Source organism: Fukomys damarensis, unplaced genomic scaffold, assembly GCF_012274545.1.
Source record: "Fukomys damarensis isolate Sample0158 unplaced genomic scaffold, DMR_v1.0_HiC HiC_scaffold_20, whole genome shotgun sequence".
Lineage (NCBI taxonomy): Eukaryota > Metazoa > Chordata > Mammalia > Rodentia > Bathyergidae > Fukomys > Fukomys damarensis.
The window spans coordinates 22,981,167-22,998,817 of NW_022900932.1; the positions used below are offsets into that span (position 1 = coordinate 22,981,167).

The 17,651-nt window shown below is 36.1% G+C and overlaps 2 protein-coding genes across 4 annotated transcripts in view; one reads left to right on the forward strand and one right to left on the reverse strand.

Moving 5' to 3' along the window:
* Lrrtm3 (leucine rich repeat transmembrane neuronal 3) overlaps positions 1–3,573 on the reverse strand; it is a 167,461-nt gene extending 163,888 nt beyond the window's left edge. The window contains exons 1-2 of the mRNA XM_010605527.2: positions 3,038–3,573; positions 1,185–2,716 (exon numbers count right to left, since the gene is read on the reverse strand). Coding sequence (XP_010603829.1) covers positions 1,185–2,716; positions 3,038–3,041 — 1,536 coding nt within the window. The 5' untranslated portion in view covers positions 3,042–3,573. The remainder of the gene's footprint in view (positions 1–1,184; positions 2,717–3,037) is intronic.
* Ctnna3 (catenin alpha 3) overlaps positions 1–17,651 on the forward strand; it is a 1,561,788-nt gene that overhangs the window by 665,356 nt on the left and 878,781 nt on the right. The gene's annotated exons all lie outside the window — the stretch shown is intronic.

A 17,651-nucleotide genomic window follows, 5' to 3' on the forward strand; every position in this document is an offset into this window, starting at 1 on the left:
AGAACTATTATAGTGCTATTCTTCTTCACCCAAAGATATATTTTATGCATTTGTGAAGGTATTATCAAAGTCATCTATTTCAACGAGTCTGTTGGAAAGTCCATCTTGGAATATGTTCTCTTTGCACATCTGAATGGAGTGTCAGTCATTAGGGGACTGGTGTGTCCTGGGCACACCAAGGAACACTACAGGACTGCCTGACAAATCCTAAAACAGAACAGCACAGAGCTAATGGTTCTACTAACTACATCGGGGTCTTTGAAAAAGCTGCAAAAGACATTCTAGCAGGGTCTCAGCCACATGCATGTAGCAAGTCGTCTTCTGATTTGCAAACCATATCTCTGAAAACTCCCTAATATGAAGAGCTGTGGAGAAATCTGTCTCAAGTTTATTATTTGACTACTTAATTAATCAATATATTTAGGAAATACACAGGCTAGAACAAATTGGCAGTGTGATTTCACAGGGGTGGGTTTCAGAGATAAGTCTTCCAGTCTAAAACTTTGTGCCTCTCCTCACATTTTGCAGCTGTCCATTGCAGTTTTTTAACCCTTCCATGATCTTCCCCTGTGCTTGCCTTGATGTAATTCAGACACCTCTGGAAACTGCCCAAGGTGTTGCATTCGTCCAGCACCACCTTTTGATAGTTTCCTGCAATTTTCTTTTTAAGTTAGGCATTGTTTTAATGCTGTCTCTAAAATGTACCCCTAATCAAGTCATCTCCTAGAATCAGTTCAAGCTCCAAGTACTTGGGATCATTTGGTCATTTTCTTTGATTTACAAATGAGCTACAAACCACATAGAGCTGTAGATTTGGTCCTCTTGGAAGGAGAATAACAGCGGATGTGGGGGATTACTTATGGGAGAAGTTTTATCTTAAAACAAATGTGATGTTAATAGAATCAATAAAGGGTCTTATACAATAGGCATTATATTAAACCAGAGTTCACACTTCACATTGATTGTGGTATTTAAATTTCAATGGGTTGATTATGTGCAGGAGGAAAATGACCAGTATTATGAATGCACTCAAATGGACAGGGAAAAGACCTTGCCAGCACAGTAAGACTGAGAGGGAGAGGGGAGGAGGGGGGCACCGTGTCCCATTTATAGTCACCAGAGTTCAATAAAGCACCACTTATTTCCCAGCTTTTAAGAGAGCTTTTTATCACAAGGGTTCATACCTCACACTCCCTGGAGCCTGATTTGTTATAGGTGCAGGGTCCGGTCCCGTTCAGCAGCATCTCGCTGGTCTCTGTGTTGGTGGGTTTATAATCTACATAAAATTCCTGGGTGCTGGGAGTCATTTGCTTTAGTGACTGCCTTTTCTTTTTCCTGTGCCTTCGCATGAGGGAGCGCTGCTGCAGCTGTTTCATGCTTGCAGGGTACCGCTTCCATGACACGTAGATAACTAGCAGGATGACAAGCACGGACAGGAAAAGGGCCACGCTCCCCGCGATGATTTTATGGAAAGAGATGTGCTCCGTGTCGGCATCGGTCTCTGGGCTGGGCTCTGTAGCTCCCACGGTGGGGGGCAGAGGGGGTTTGCTCTCATGCTTGGGCCTGGGGAGCTTGGGTTTAAATGTCGGTTTGGGGAGAGCCCTGGCCAGATCAAACCTCTCCGTGGTACTTTTGCCACAGATGCTGTAGTTCTTCACTGCATCGATCACATTGACTCCTTGCAGCTCTTTGGGACTGGCACAGATAATTGTATTCTCCCTCAGACCTTTAAAACTTTTGAGCCAGTTCACCAGGGAACAAATATTTCTGCTGCATTCCCATATATTCCCAGCAAGACTGATGTCATTGAGGGATATCCAAGAATCCAAAATCTCTTGACCAATAAATGTGAGCTTGTTGGAATCCAGGTTGAGGCGCTGCAGATTCGGGACACACTGAAAAACACTAGGTCCACTGAAAGCTTCGATCTCATTGCCTGATAGATCAAGCCTCTGTAATGAGCTCCAGGTCCAGGACATGGTCTGTCCTATGACACTGATTTTATTCCATTGCAAGTAAAGGTTCTGAAGGCTCACCAACCTTGGAAAAAGGGCTAGGTTGAGCTTGGAAAATTGATTGTGCTCCAGGTGAAGTTCTTTGAGTCTGATCATTCCAGCAAAGACATTCCTGGCTAAACTTCGGATCCTGTTATATCCCAGATCCAAAAGTTCCAGATTGCGGCAGTCTTGGAATATTCGCACAGGGATGGTTCTCAGGGAGTTGGACCGTAAATGTAAACTGAGCAGCTTCCGCAAGCCCCGAAACTGTTCAGATCCAAGAGAATGCAGCTGATTATAGGACAGATCCAAGTTCCGTAAATTGGTCACAGGTCTGAAGGTATTGTTAAGAAAATAGGAGATTCTGTTGGAACTCAGAATCAACTCTTTGAGTCTGCGTATTCCATTAAAAGCATTCTCATCAATACTGCTGATATGGTTATGGTCAAGGTATAGCCAGGTGAGCTGGTTGAGCCCTTTAAATTGATTATACTTAAGTTTTTGAAGGCTGTTATAGCGAAGGGACAAACCTAAGCAACCAGCAGATATACTTGAGGGTATCTCTTGTAATTTCTGAGATTCACAATATACCATTTTGCCTTCACACCTACAGCCCTTAGGGCATCCTCGTTCGGCAGAAGAAAGCATTGTCAGTAAGACAGTGGGGGCTATAACCAGCGCTACAGCTGATCCGCTCAGTAGCCTAATTACATTGAAACCTGGAAATAAAAACAACTTAGAAAAGTTATCCCCCCAAAAAGAATTCATTTTTTTAAATCAAGCAAAAATAGGCATATATTTTCATTTTCAGAAATTTATATATAGATAAGAACATTTAACATCAAATATCTCTTTGTAATTTAAGGAGACTGTCTTTAGTATTTTTTTAAATAGTTAGACAAGGAAACCTGTCCACCAAGCAATTGAATTTATAGTCTTAGAGCAGAGCGAGATAATCTCTAAAATAATTAAGGTAGAATTATTACACAGACTAGAAGATTTTTTTTTAAGAAGGAAAGAAGAAAAATGACAAAACATACCCATCCTTTGTATTGTTCAAAGGTCGTCCTTAGGTCTTTTGCTTTGGCTTAGGGGCCACTTGCATGACAGCCCCTGTCAGCTGCACTGTAGTGAGTCAGGGCTCGCTGACACCCAGGAAGAAAAATTGGACCCCTTGGGAGATGGACCGATTTTGGAACATTATTCTTTACCAGCCACGCAGAACACTCCAAGAACAAATAAATCCCAACACTGCAATCACAGCAAAACACCAAAATCTTCCTAGGTAATAGGATCTTCATGGATGTTACGGTTTTGCATCTTTACAGTTTTTTTTTTCTGAGGGAAGAGGTTAAAAAAAACTGGTTTCTACAATTCCTTCTTATCAGAATGCATGATGTATTCCTTCAGGCAATGTGGGGCTACCTGAGTTGCCACATCTGTATTCCATAGCCCAGCAGTTCCCGCCGTAAGCACCCAGTTCAGCCACAGAGCTGCATCGGAGCCCAGAAGGCAGGAGAGCCCCTCACCGCACACACGCTCAGCTCACTTCTGCAGACTGTCATTCTGAAAGCTGCCGGGACTGTTGCTTTGGTTTCAGTGAATGCAGTCTTATGTAAAGCTGCCCCCAGTGGTGAAGAACATTATGGGCATGTGCAGAAATGTCTCTCTTTTATCTTGCAAATGAGCAGACTCTGCTGGAAAATGAATGATTCTTTGGGGTGGCTCAATAGGAACTGAATGGTCACCATAATCAATAAGTAGCAATGCTTTCTGCGATTTTCAGGTCTTGTTTTACAATTTGGCAATGTCTTTATTGTCTGTTTCCACTTAATTGCTAAACATGTGCACTGCCCGGAGTTTTTCTGAAGCTTACTCTTTTTAGCATTAAGTTCATAGACTGAATGTCAATTTTTCCTAACCTCGGTGTAAGCCTTGAACTGAAATTTATAAAATGAATCATTGAGCTTTTTGCAGAGGAGCACTAACTGCATGCCCCTTGGCCCTCTTGGAGTCACAGTGATTATATTATGCAAGGTGCCTCAGAATGCTGGAGCACATACTTTTTGACTAGTAACACAGAACTAGTAGGCCCCATAGCCTTTCTGGTTTTTCCACAGATTATGTTGGCTATTTGAGTTGCTCTTTTTTGTAAGAAGAAAAATAAACCATTTTTATGCTAGTATAAGAGTCAAGAGATCATTTGGTTCATAGTTTCTTCATGACACTGCTATTTCTTACACTAATATTTATTGAGTAGTTTCTAAGTTCTTTAAGTGGCCCATCTTGTTTTTATTTCTAAACAATGGTATGTTATAGGTCCCATTATAACTTCATTTGAAAGTCAAAGAAAGAGACTTGAAGAGGTCATTTGTTCAATGCCATATAACAAAAAAAACTGGTAGAACTGGGATTCAGAACCATCTGGGCTTTATTGTTGATTTACTAACCAGATAATCCTGTTCAACAACACCGTTATCTTAATTAAAAAAAATGAATCAAATGAAAACAAGACTAAAGGCTAAAATCAACTATTTGTTTCCTAGAAAGAACAGCAGAAATTACTTTTGTGTAAGGCTCCTAACAAAGCATTACAAAAACTGAGGAGGAACTGCTTAGTCATCTGATTAAGAGTCCAGATTTTTGTGGATAAGATTATCATTTTGGCTACAATTTACCAGCAATGTAACCTTAAACAAGTTGTTTTTCTTCTCTATACATCAGTTTTCTCATCTGCAAAATGGGCATGATAAAAAGACATACACACAGACATGTTTTGAGAATTAAGTCATTGTAATTAATATCTGTGCTAGAACATGGTGCAGCACATAATAAGGTTATGTTAACTATTTGAAATATATCAACCTTATGGCATTTCCTAGTATTGCATGTTGTTTACTTTTGAACATTAACTATATTGACAGTTATAAGCTCACAAAAACCTATTTTGGTAGATGTTTACATTGTACATAATGGATTTCTGAGGTTTGTTCACAGAATTTTGCCTTTTATGGGGAAGCTTCCTATACTATACCTCCATCATCTCACACTTATCTTTAAATGGATCTTTTGATTCCATTGACCATAGTAATAATTAATGTTTAAACATTTTCTACCACAAAACAGCACATGGTAACATCTGTCTGCTAGAGACAGGTATTTGGTTACAAATAAATGCCATTCTTTAAAAAATGTACTTTGTTTATATTAGGTGACTTGGCTAAGTGCCAATTAGGAAGCACTTTCATATTCTCCAAGGATGAGAAGCTTGGTAAATATTAGTTATTCCAACAGGGTTCTACAGATATAAACCAATGAAAATTGCCAATTCCTCGTGTAGTATGCTACTAATAGGCCAACACTTCCCTCCAAATTATCAATATTTTAAGTGCACCAAAAGCACATGGATAACATTAAAAACAGATTTCCCAATCAGTCTTCCAAGATTCTGAATCAGGAGGCTCAAAGAGGGTGTTTTATCAAGTTTTTGATGGGCAAGTAAGTTTAAGAAGCTTATTGCATGCTGGATGTAATGTTACACTCCTATAATCCGAGTGCTTGGGAGGCTGAAGCAAGAGGATCATCAAAAGTTTGAGTCCAGCATTGCCTGCTACATTGTGAATTCAAGGCCAGCTTGAACTATATAATGAAACCCTATGTACAAAACAAAGTGAGACAAACAAAGCACCCCCAAAAGCTCAATGCAAAGGAATGATTAAAAATGTCTTCCAATAGGAAGAGAGGGTATGCACAGTTATGCTGAGATGTGAGTGCAACGAAGTCAAATACATGTTTTCTACTTTTCCTAACACTTGCAATTGTACTTGCCACGTCATTTAATATGTTTATTAAATAAATTTATTTTATAGGTGGTCACAAATATAACAGATGTAGTGCAAACTGCTTATGTGGTGTTAACCTTTTCTACATGTGAATGAGCCTGGCAGATTTCCTCTACCAGTGTGGAGGATTCCTCTTTGCTTATGTGGTGTTAACCTTTTCTACATGTGAATGAGCCTGGCAGATTTCCTCTACCAGTGTGATTCAAAACAATTTTGGAAAATACTCTTCAAGGATGTGTGTGAAAAGCAAGAAACTAGAAAGTGGTAAAACTTACAAGATTAGCAGATGATCTTCACTATTTATGGAGACAACATCTCTTGTCTTTGGAGTTAAACCATAAATTTCATAAGAACAGTAAATATACTTTTAAATATTCTTTTTGGCATAGTAGAGAATGTTAACACGGAGCCTTTATCATTAACATCCCAAGTGGTACTTCACACTGCATCTATCAAAAAAGACTACAGGAAATCTTATTTATAACTTTTCCCTCATATTCTCATTGCTCGAAAGGCTCTGTTTTTCTTCTTCCCTCTCCCTGCTTCTCAGTAGGAAGTAGATGCTGGGCTATGTGTCTTGTGTAACGCTGGAGAAGGGCCCTGTAGGATGATGGGAGGACCCACAGACTTTGTACTGATTATCTGTTGTGGCTTTTTCCTCATGACGTAGTACAGAGTTGCCTCTAAGAAGTAATTTTCTCACTGAATTAGTCACTTTCTTGCCACTGGGACAGAATACTCGACATCCATAACTTAAAGGCGAGGTTCATTTTAACTCATGGGTTCAGTCTGTGGTTGGCTGGCTCCACCCCAGAAACAGCACGGTGGAAGGGCCTGGTGGAGGAAAACTGTTCAACCCACAGCAGCCAGGAAGCAGACAGAACAGAAAGGAGCCTGAGACCCAGTGACCCACCTCTAACCAGCCCCTACTTCCTAACAAACAGCACACTCAGCTTCTGAACTCATCCATGGAATCCCCCTTGCTGAGTACAGTGACCAATGATCCCACCACCTTCCTTATACACGAGATTTCGGGAGGACATTTTAGACCTAAAGCATATCACTGACTTTGCTCTTCCTGGGACAAATCTTCAGCTATTTATGGTAAATAATATTACCTTATTACACAGCTTGCCCTTAGTTTTCACCCATTTTTTAGGTACCTTGGATCCTGATCTTGTCTTTCTCTGAAGTTCTGACTTCACAGTTGCCCTTTGGCTCTTATAATTGACAACACCTCTTAATATTGACCATTGATCTCTCTCAGTGGTAATCAGTAGCCATTCTTGAATTAGGTTGGCCTCTAGCACTGTGTGGCCTCTACTTTGGCACAAGCTCTTAAACAGGCATGAGATTATCCATGAAGCTTCTGTAGTTCAGAAAACGAAAAGTATAGTAACATGATTCTAGGTCACAGTACACACTACTACAGAAATTTTTCCAAAGGCCTGAAGTAGTCAGTCAAGAGAAAAAGAGAAAAAATGTTCTAAAAGTCTTTAATAATTTCTGGTCTACTTTTTAAAGTTTATCCTCCTTTTACTTGTTGACTATAGCAGCTGATTATTTCTGACTTGCCTCTCAACAGAGGCAAAATTACCCATTATATATTTGCAACTTTTTTGTGCTTAACACCTCATACAGAACTAACCATAAACTACCTGACAGGTTAAATTTCCCCAATGAATCTAGGACCTTAGTGATTTATACACTATTAAAACATAGTGTCATCTATCGGAACACTTGTTTTATTGTATGTATAGTACTTCAAATGCTAAACGTATTTTATTTAAATTGGATAAATAAATCAAATCTTAGTACATAATGCCAAATTTCAATCCAACCTGAAATTAAATTGTCACATATAAAGTTAGAAAAGTGAATTGAAATAGAATGTACTAGTGTCTTCAGAACATCTGGCATCATATATTTCATTTATTTAAATATATGTACCCTAAATTTCCATTAATATATTAGACTTGAATACTCAGAATAGATCTGTGTACAAAAAATGAAACAAAAAGGTCTGCACTCTTATGAAACTTAACTCTAAAGGAGTAAGTCAGACAATTTAAAAATAAACATAGTTTATTCATAGGTAGTATAAGCCATGGAAAATAGAAACGTATAAAGAATATTGGAAGTATAAGAAGTGATGTAGGTGCAACTTTGCATGGAATGGTTAGGGCCATTAAGAGGATGGCTTGAGCCAACCCTCTAAGGAGATAAGCTTGTTAGACTTAAATATGCACACAAACTTAAATATATACAGAAGGGGGAGTGGCAAACGCAAAGCTCTAAGACAGAAGCACATCATGTATTCAGGTACCATCAAGGTGGGGCAGTGGGTCTAGACCTGTGAGAGCAAGTGGTTGAGTAATTGGAATTAAAGTCAGATTGGTTTACACTGGGTTATGAAGGGCTTTTTGTGTCATTGCTAAAATATTGGTTTTTATTGTGGAGGAAATGGGGAGGCAATTTGAGATTTAGTATAGAGCTAAGATATAATGAAGATGTTCATTAAAAGACACAGGTTTGTACTGAATGTTTTATCCCTCCAAAATTAATATATTTCAACCCAATCTCTAGTGTGATGGTATTTAGAGATAGAACCTTTGTAAGGTAATGAGGTCCTGAAGCTGGAACCCTCAAAATGAAATTTGTGGGCTCTTAAGGATAAGAAGAGCCTTGGAAGAGATTGGCCCCAATCCCCCCGCCCCCAGCCCTTGGCCACATGGGAATACAGCAGAAGGCAAATGACTACATGCTAGAAGTCAGGCCCTCACTTAACGAGCAATTTACTGTCACCTTGATTTTGAAGTTTCCAGCCTCTAGAACTGTGAGACATAAATATTTGTTTTTAAACCACCAAGCATATGGTATTTTCATTACAGCATCCCAAATCGTCTAAGATAGTCACTCTTGCTGCTTCTGTTTATGTTGACTCAAAAGGGGCAAGGGTAGATCCCGGAAAAAGACAGTTGTATCCATTCTCGGAGTACTTACTACTGGTGTGGCAGTGAAAGCAATGAGAATTGATTAGTTTCTGGATATATTTTCGTAAAAACAGGACTTTTCTAATGAATTAGCAACAGAGGTATAAGATAAAGAGAAAGATTAAATACCACTCCTCATTCTATGGGCTCAACAACTTGAAAGATTATAAAGCCATTGGCTGTTTTCATGGGTCAAGTTTTGGAAGTAGGATCAAAAGTTTAACATACTGAATTAAATTTGGATTTGGCTCTCACTTTTGTTGAATTTTATGAGATTTTATTTTTTTTAAAAAACATCTTTTTGATATTAGGCCTCAAAGCACTATAAGTTTAAAATGTTTAAAAACTATTATTTTTGAACAGAAAGTGATGAAGTAATTAATAAAATCAAGTGTTATACAGTGTAACATATGTTGCTGTTCAATTCGCCCAGATGGGGTTAACATCTTTGCATGTGGTATTAGAAGGCAGTGGAGCCAAAAAGTTTGATCAAAAGTGAAACTGAACAATGTTGTAATTACTACATATTGGAAAATTTGGAATAAGAATTCTAGAAAATAAGTTTGGTCAAACCAAAATATCTTTCTAGAATAATTTAAATCACAACATATGCTGTTTATTGCATATGTCAGCTGCTGTTTGGAACTTAAAACTGATTCTATCCAAACTTCTCAAGGTCTCAGTGTGGTCATCTGCAAAATGGAACTCACAAAACAATCTGTGAATCTTTGTGAATATTTCCCATAATTTATATGTAAGTGCATTGTAGACAATAAAGTATTATAAAATATTTCTGAAGTCAGAGTACCTATGAAAAAATTAATTTCCCTGTAAGTCTACCTGGATTTTCTATATGGCCAAGGGAATGTCAAAATTTACTAGTATTATTAAGATACTTTTAGTATGATCTCTGTCTAGTAAAATTTTAATGTGATGACTATTAAATAGCATATACCATTGTCATTCTTTGTCCTAACTTGTTGCTTTCACCAACAAATATATTTGATGTAGATATTATAAACAATTTAATGTTTGTGACCATATCATAAAATAGGATTGTCAGAATGGCATGTAGAATTCCCCACTTTTTATTGGTTATAATACTCATGTATTTCTATGTTTATAATTACATTTTGGTCTTCATCAGAGCATTAACACGTCTCTGAAATATATTTGTTTTCCATCTGCTTGCTTCAAGGGCTCCATTAAAAACCTTGTCTGGTCACATATGGTTATAATTGAACATCTCTGATTTAGATAAATGCATGAAGACTATTCCAAGTCATAAACATTAAAATGGTCTCTCATTGTCTTTCTGGAGAGAGGAAATATCAAATGAATGAGTCTTTAGAAGATTATCTAACACATCTCCCTCACCTGAAGATACATTTATACAGCAGCATTAATCTATATCCTCAGTTTTATTGCGTTCCTCAATATCATACCCTGAAGAGGTAGACTTAAGGTAAATTTGAGACTAGGGAAATCTAACAAACTCCTAAAGTGCAACCTGACTGACAGACTTCTGAATATGAAAAGACTGCATGACTTTAATGGAAATGCTTGCCTTTTTACAGTGGAAATTTAAAGAGCTACACAAAAGTAGAGCTAATAGTATAACAAGTACCGATATTTTGCTGATTTTGTCTCATATAACTTCACATTATTTCCCACATCCATGCACATATTTTTAGTGTTTTCAAAGGAAATCTCAGCACCAGTATGTGTTTCTGAACAATAAAAATGTTTTAAGTAGACCATGTAGTGTTATTATATTTAATAAAATTAATAATGAATCTTTAAAGTTTGATGTTTGGGTCTCTGAGGTCTCTTATTTTTTTAATGCCATTGATTTGTGAGAATTACAAGATTATTTGGACTACAGTTTGCTCTGCACTTGGTTGTTTCTTCACTATCTTATTTAACTTGCAAAGAGTCAGTTTTGATAGCATAATGTTAAGCATAAATGTCCATTCATTAATTTAGGCAGGATATGTAGTGCAAATGTATTTTGGAGTAACTGCTCACTCATGGTAATAAGACTTGAAGAACTTTTGAGTAACAGGGATGTTAGAGCTTGAAGGGAAATATGTATTTATGTTTATACTAATAGGAGGTTCATTAATGGATCAAATGTAGAGTTTAGAAATAACAATTAATAATAATATGATATGAATCAGTGTTGGCTTAATATATTAGCAGAATTTCTATTTTTCACTTTCTACTGTTTCTGTTTTTTGCTTATTCAGCAAAAGTAATTATGTAATACTGTTTCTTGCTAAATTATGTTAATTTGTCTATTGATATTAAGATATTTTTTTAACAATTTCTCAACAAATTCCTGTCAACAGAACAGCAATCAAAATTCATTTGTAGTTGTTTATAGAGAGAAAAATCAGTTTTCTAGCTTTTCATTTAGAACAAATTCCATGAAGAAACATTTGGCATCCATGTCACATTGTAAAATTTATATATTTTTTTCTCAAAATTTTCAGCTTTCTTACAGCAGAACAAAGGAGTTTTAAACTAAAATCCTCTTAGCCAAATTTCTACCTTAATATTTGATCTTCTACTTTGCATAGATGGCTGTGCTTTGAATGTAAAATTAATGTTTTTAAAAATTGTATCATTACAAATATTTAGTTATATTTGTCTTACAGCATTCTAATTTAAGAAAAAAATTGTATTGTTCATTTAATTCATTACATGTTATACTTTCAACTACCTGTGCTAGTAGAGTTTAATGTTTGACTTCCTGGCAAATATTTCAGCATTAAGAATTAAATTTCCAATTCACCAGGTCAGAAAAATAATAGAAGTCCTGATTTCTTAATAATAAAGTAGGTTAGTTCTGTTTTTTGTTTCTGAACCAAGATTTTTTAAAAAAATTTAAAGTGCATACTTAAGTTGTTAAACATCTAGGAGACAAGAAAACCGGCCTCAGTTTGTAATGTGAATTAGAGAGGATAGGAACCTATGAGTAAATATATTTTTCTAAAATGTAAGCTGGACTGTATTGTTAATATTTGAGGACTGTGGCCATTCCCTGATTGAAACGTTTCCTTAAAATTGTGGACATTTTCTTTTCTTTTTTGTTCTGAAATTCTCATTGTGTAATGTTTCATTGGTTTTGGTTCTCAATTTGTGGTTTCTGTTCTCTATTTGGGATCCTCCACCATGTCATTTAAATTTGCCATTTTATTATTCAGAATGTTAACATAGATAGAAACATTTTCATTATAATAAAAATCTAATTAAAAGAATAGTAGGAGGGAATGCTTGAGAGAATTTTGTGTCTAACAGCAGAGCCCCCATGTGGCAAAATTGTGATTCAAGCACAAATTGACTTAGTTCCTGGAAGGAAATGTTAGGAGTCCTCAACAAAAATAAAACTTATTTGCATACTAGATTGAAAATTCATTTTATTGTTCAATGAATGTGTCTTAAGATCTTATACTGTTACTGGTGCTAGGGCTGCAATAATGAGTAAGACAAATACTTGCCATCAAAAAACTTGCTTTCCTGTTGATGAGATAGTAAAAATAAACACCATAGTTACACACTAAGATGTCCACTAGTGATAGATACTACGAAGAAAAATAACAAGGATAAGGGTAGTTACAGTTTGATAGCATAGTAAGAAAATCCCTTCCTGAGGACTTGACAATAGAGTGCAAGTAGGCACTAGCTCATACGACTCTTTTCCCATAGAGGTAATCTGTTTTCCTGGTTTTATTGATCACAACTAAAAAGAAAGAAATCAAGCAATTTTTTTTTCTGTACATTCTGCACTTCACATATGACACTAAAAGTATGAGTTGTTCTCCCACACCAATCAATTTTCCAACTCTGTGGATATTAACTGGGTGTCTTACAATTCCAGACTCAGTTTTAATAGCATAGATGTTAATCATAAATGTCCATCCATTAATTTAGGCAGGACATGTAGTCCAAATGTGTTTTGGTGTAACTACTCACTCCTGGTAATAACTTAAGACTTGAAGAACTTTTGAGTAATATGGATGTTAGAGCTTGAAGGGAAATATGTATTTATACTAATAGGGGATTCATTAATGGATCAAATGTAGAGTTTAGAAACAAGTATGACCCCCAACTACCTAGAATTAATACCAAACCCACAGTTATGGACTTGGTCTTAAAAAATTGCCCTCTTTCAGATGCCAATTGAAATTGACTCCTTTCAGTTACCTAAATTTCTAACTTTGCTAACTTATTGTACTGCCTTTCTCAGAGTACTTGAAATTTAATAGGCAATATTAAATAAAATACCAAGGGATCACAGAAAACTAGATTTTATGCACATAATTTAAAAATCATAGAAAAGGGTTGTATTGAAAACATCTACTCTTGCTCCTTTTTTACTACTTCTTTATCAGTTATTCTTTTCCGAGGCAGTACTTTATTTTGGCTGGCATTTATTTCTTATGCTATCTGAATTTCATTGCTATTTTATTTATTTATTTTTTTCAGCTTTAATTGAGTTTCTTGATGCATTTTAGGGATACAGTACAGTTACATTCATTGTTGGGATCTTGTACCTCTACATGACAAGTCTTGATTCTCATTTTTTCCCCTTACCCCTGCCCTCCCTTCACCCCCTCCTCCCCTCCCCATCTACAAACACTTTATTTTCATCTTTTCATTATCTCACATTTTTTTCTTTTCCCTTATTACCCTTCCCCTACCCATCCCACCTTCCCTACACCTTTAGCTCCTTTCTTCTCATTTCTAAATGACAGTAATCTTATTAGGATCTTATGTTTTATTGCAGATTATTCACACCAGGGAAACTATTCGGTATTTACACATGTGTGACTTATTTATTTCACTTAGGAGTATATCTTCAATATGTATTCATTTTCCTATGAATGAATCTATTTTCTCATTCTTTATGGCTGAGTAATATTCCATTTTATAGAAAAACCACATCTTCTTTATCCAGTTTCCAACGGATGGGCAAATAGGCTGGGCAAATGTTCATTGATACTTTAATGTCTTTCTATTATGTCGACAGATTTAGTACTATGTATTCTCTCTGGTTCACATGTACAGTATTGAATGATTGACATCGTGCAACTTATAAGGACTATGTGAACACTGATGCTTGTGGATCAGGTGGTATACTAAATCATCATGTTTTCGTCTTCATTGAATTTTTACATTTCCTTGATGCTAAAAATTTCCCCCATTTTCTCTCTTCCTTTTCTCTTTTACATTTGTATAGTTTTGTCTGTACCTGGTGCTAGTACTTCTAGCATTTTGATAGATTTATCAAATGTCTGAGTTTTCCAAATACTGCAGATATCCAGGTAATCTTTTCCTCCTGCAGCTCTTTACTTTTCTACTCCCATATCTAATCATATCTCTTGGCTTAGTAAATCCCTTGCACTGTTCTTCAGTACGGGAATCTCTATTTTCTGGAACCCATGTCTTTGTGTGTTTATTTTATAACTCAATTGGATCCACTTCCACTAATAGATTCCTAAGAAAGAAAATATCTAAAATTAAAATGTCGTTTGAATTTTGTCAATTCACTATTACTATCTTAATTACTTTTTTTGTTGTTGAGACAAAATACTCAACACTCAAAGTTAAGGAGGAAAGGTTTATTGTAGCTCACAGTTTGTAGAGGTTTCAGTTCATAGTTGGCTGGCTCCAAGGCAGCATGGCATGGCAGAGGGGAATCACGGGCAAAAGCAATTCATGGCAGGTAGAATGCAGCAGAGCAGCAAAGTATGAAGAAGCAGCAGCAATGAGCAGAGACTCTCTTTCTCTTTCCCTTATAATCTATCCAGGTTTTCTATCCTTGGAGCAGGTGGCACTCACACATAGGGTATGGTAGCCTTATTCCTGGCATCACACCATGAATCAACCCCAGCATCACTTCCTTGATCCCAGCATCACATACTCTAGATCCTGCCACCTCCAAAAAGCCCCACCTATGACAGCATAAGGCTTGGTGGGAGGGGGGGGGATCTAGATACAAGCCATAACAATTACTGAGGGATAGACACTATACATATGATTATGGGTTAGAAACCATTTTCCTTCAGGATCTTTGTCCTCTCATAACTACCGTTATTCTTTAGTAAAATATACTGTATTATATTTTTCTGGAAGATTTTATAGTACTTTCTTTTGCCAGGTATAAGAAGATTACACTAGAATGTACTTTGTTTTTTGTCCTTTTCTTCATTCATTGCTAGGGACTCAGTGGACCTTTTAAATCTAGAGGGTTATGTCCTTCAATTCTATAAAAATTTATTGTATTTTTAAAAAATTATCTCTTGACATTTTCTTTGTTCTCTCTGGAATTCTAGATTTTGAACTTCCTGGATTTGTTCTTTGGCTTTTCTTTCCTACTTTCCATCTCTCACCTTTTATTCGGGGTGATTTCTCAGTTTTGTGCTGTAATCTTTTATTTATTAATTAATAATTTTGATTAGGTATCAACATACAATGGCACAGGCAAGTCTAGCAATGATGCTACTGGTTTAAGCAGTGCTACAGAGGCAGAGGTCAGACTCTGAAGTCCTATGAGGTTGGAATATTTATTATGTGACTTTTTACAGAAACAGTGGGCCAACTCTTGCTCTCTATCCCATCTCAGTTTAAGTGATCATATTTGTTAATTCCATGAGCATCTTCCTTTTTCTTTTTGAGCTTTTCTTATAGTATTTCAATTATTATTACAGATGTGACATCTTTTCTTATTCTGAGGGATAGTATACTTATTGCCTACCACAGAGTCAATGTTTCTTCTAAGATAATTTAGTGAGCTCATTTTTGCCTTTTTCATGTTGGAGGCTTCTCTCAACTATTAAGATTTATGTGTGTTTATTCAGATTAATGAGGAAGGCACTAAAAGCTGATTAAAAGCTCCTTGTATGTCGGCAGTTTTGGCTTTGGATTTTGTGTTAATAAGAATAGACAGTGAACTTTCTTTTTCGTGGAGGAATCTCTCTATGCCTATTGGTAGATTATTTTTTCCAGCAGAGAAGACTGTCAGGCTCCTGCATGGGAGCTGGGTATCTGCTGCCAGTGTTCTGAGACTAAGTCAGGGAAAGAGTATTAAGGGCTTCATGATCATTATGTACACCCTCATTTTATTTTCCCTCTTCTATTATAAACAGCACTGCTATGTTTACTTTACTTGTATCAAATTTCTCAAGTTTTAATTCACCAGAAAATAAACTTTGTTCTGCTAAAAGGAAAAGAGAGTCTTTTGGTTCCTTGTGGGAAAGAAAGATGCAGTTCTGGCAGTTGGCCACTCTTCATGAAGACTTTAAACCAGTCTCCAGAGTTTTAGTGACTGTTATTTCTGGTGGCTCTTAAGACTTTTGGAGCATAATAAAATGTCTCTATTAAGCACTTAGGTTGTAGATTCCTTCATTCTGCTTATCTACTATTCATTCTCTACTTTACAGAAATTTGTAGAAATTGTTCATCCATCTTGATTCCCCTTTTTCCTCATTTGTATTCATTCGTCATTACATGAATTTTGACATGGCATTACAATTAGGAATGAATCAATGAATCTGAAATGTTTCAGATATGAATTTCTCATGGCAGATTTCAGGCAAGGCAGGTGGCGGCAGAGGTTAAAGGAGAGACCAGCAAAGTTGCTATATAAACTAGAACTACAGAATGGAAATGGGGGTCAAAGATAGTTGAAAAAGTGAGTTGTTGTCCTCCTTTGTTACCCATCTCTTCCAGTCTGTCTTTCACTAATATCACTATAAGATCCCTTAGTGCACATTTCTTTGTATACTCTTTTAAATAAGAAGGAACTGGAACATATGTTTCTTAAACTCATAGTTTAAGAACTGTATAGATTAGTAAGATGGTTTATTTTATTTACTCTTCTGTGGGCTTTAAGTAAAATGTCTCCCCATTTGTTCAATAATTTGTAAATTTGGAAGCATAACTTATGTAAGGTTTCCCCATCACCTCCTTTTAGCCTATACTACCCTGTTCATAGTTTTGCAGGCCAGAAGCCTCCAAAAGTGCTAGAGAAAAATGTAACAACCTATTTCATGTATTATATATTAAGTGAAGATATTAAGGAAATATACTTGGTAGTAATAGAATAGCTTGTTGTGTTCTTGTAAGCTAAAGTTTGTCTACCATTTTATATTTGTATTTTTACTGCAATTGTAAACATTTTCAACATCTGTAAGTGTCTTTAACTTGAGCAAAATATTTCCTCAAAAGAATAAAGAAATATTGAAATAAAGATAATAGAGTTTTAGGGCCGGGGATTTGGCTCAGTGGTTCCACTGCCTGCCCCCCAAGTACACGCACCTGAGTTTGGTCCCCGGTACTTTAAAAAAAAAAAAAAAAGAGAGGGAGAGAGGAAGATAATAGAGTTTTAGATAAACATTCTTTTAAAAAACAACCATAGCTGGGTGTGGTAGTGCATAGGAGGCTGAGGTAGGAGAATTGCAAGTTCAAGCCCAGCTTAGGCAACATAGCAATTTAGATGCTCAAAATAAAAATTAGAAAAAGGACTGGCTCAGTATCAAAACATAAAAAATAAACAAATAGAACAAATAATAAAACCCCTAAATCTACAACTTGAATGAAATTGTCATTTATTTTTATACTTTTTTATATCCATATTTTCTAGTCGTCATATTTTAAAATACATTTTCAAATTTAAAAATTTATTTTTTCTTCTAATTTGTATCATAACCTGGTGGAAAAATATTAAGAAAAAAATGAAGTTGTTATGTGTGTACAGTGCTGGTGATGATAGAGTAAGTGTGTATGTGTGTGGGAGTGTGCGTGTATTTGTG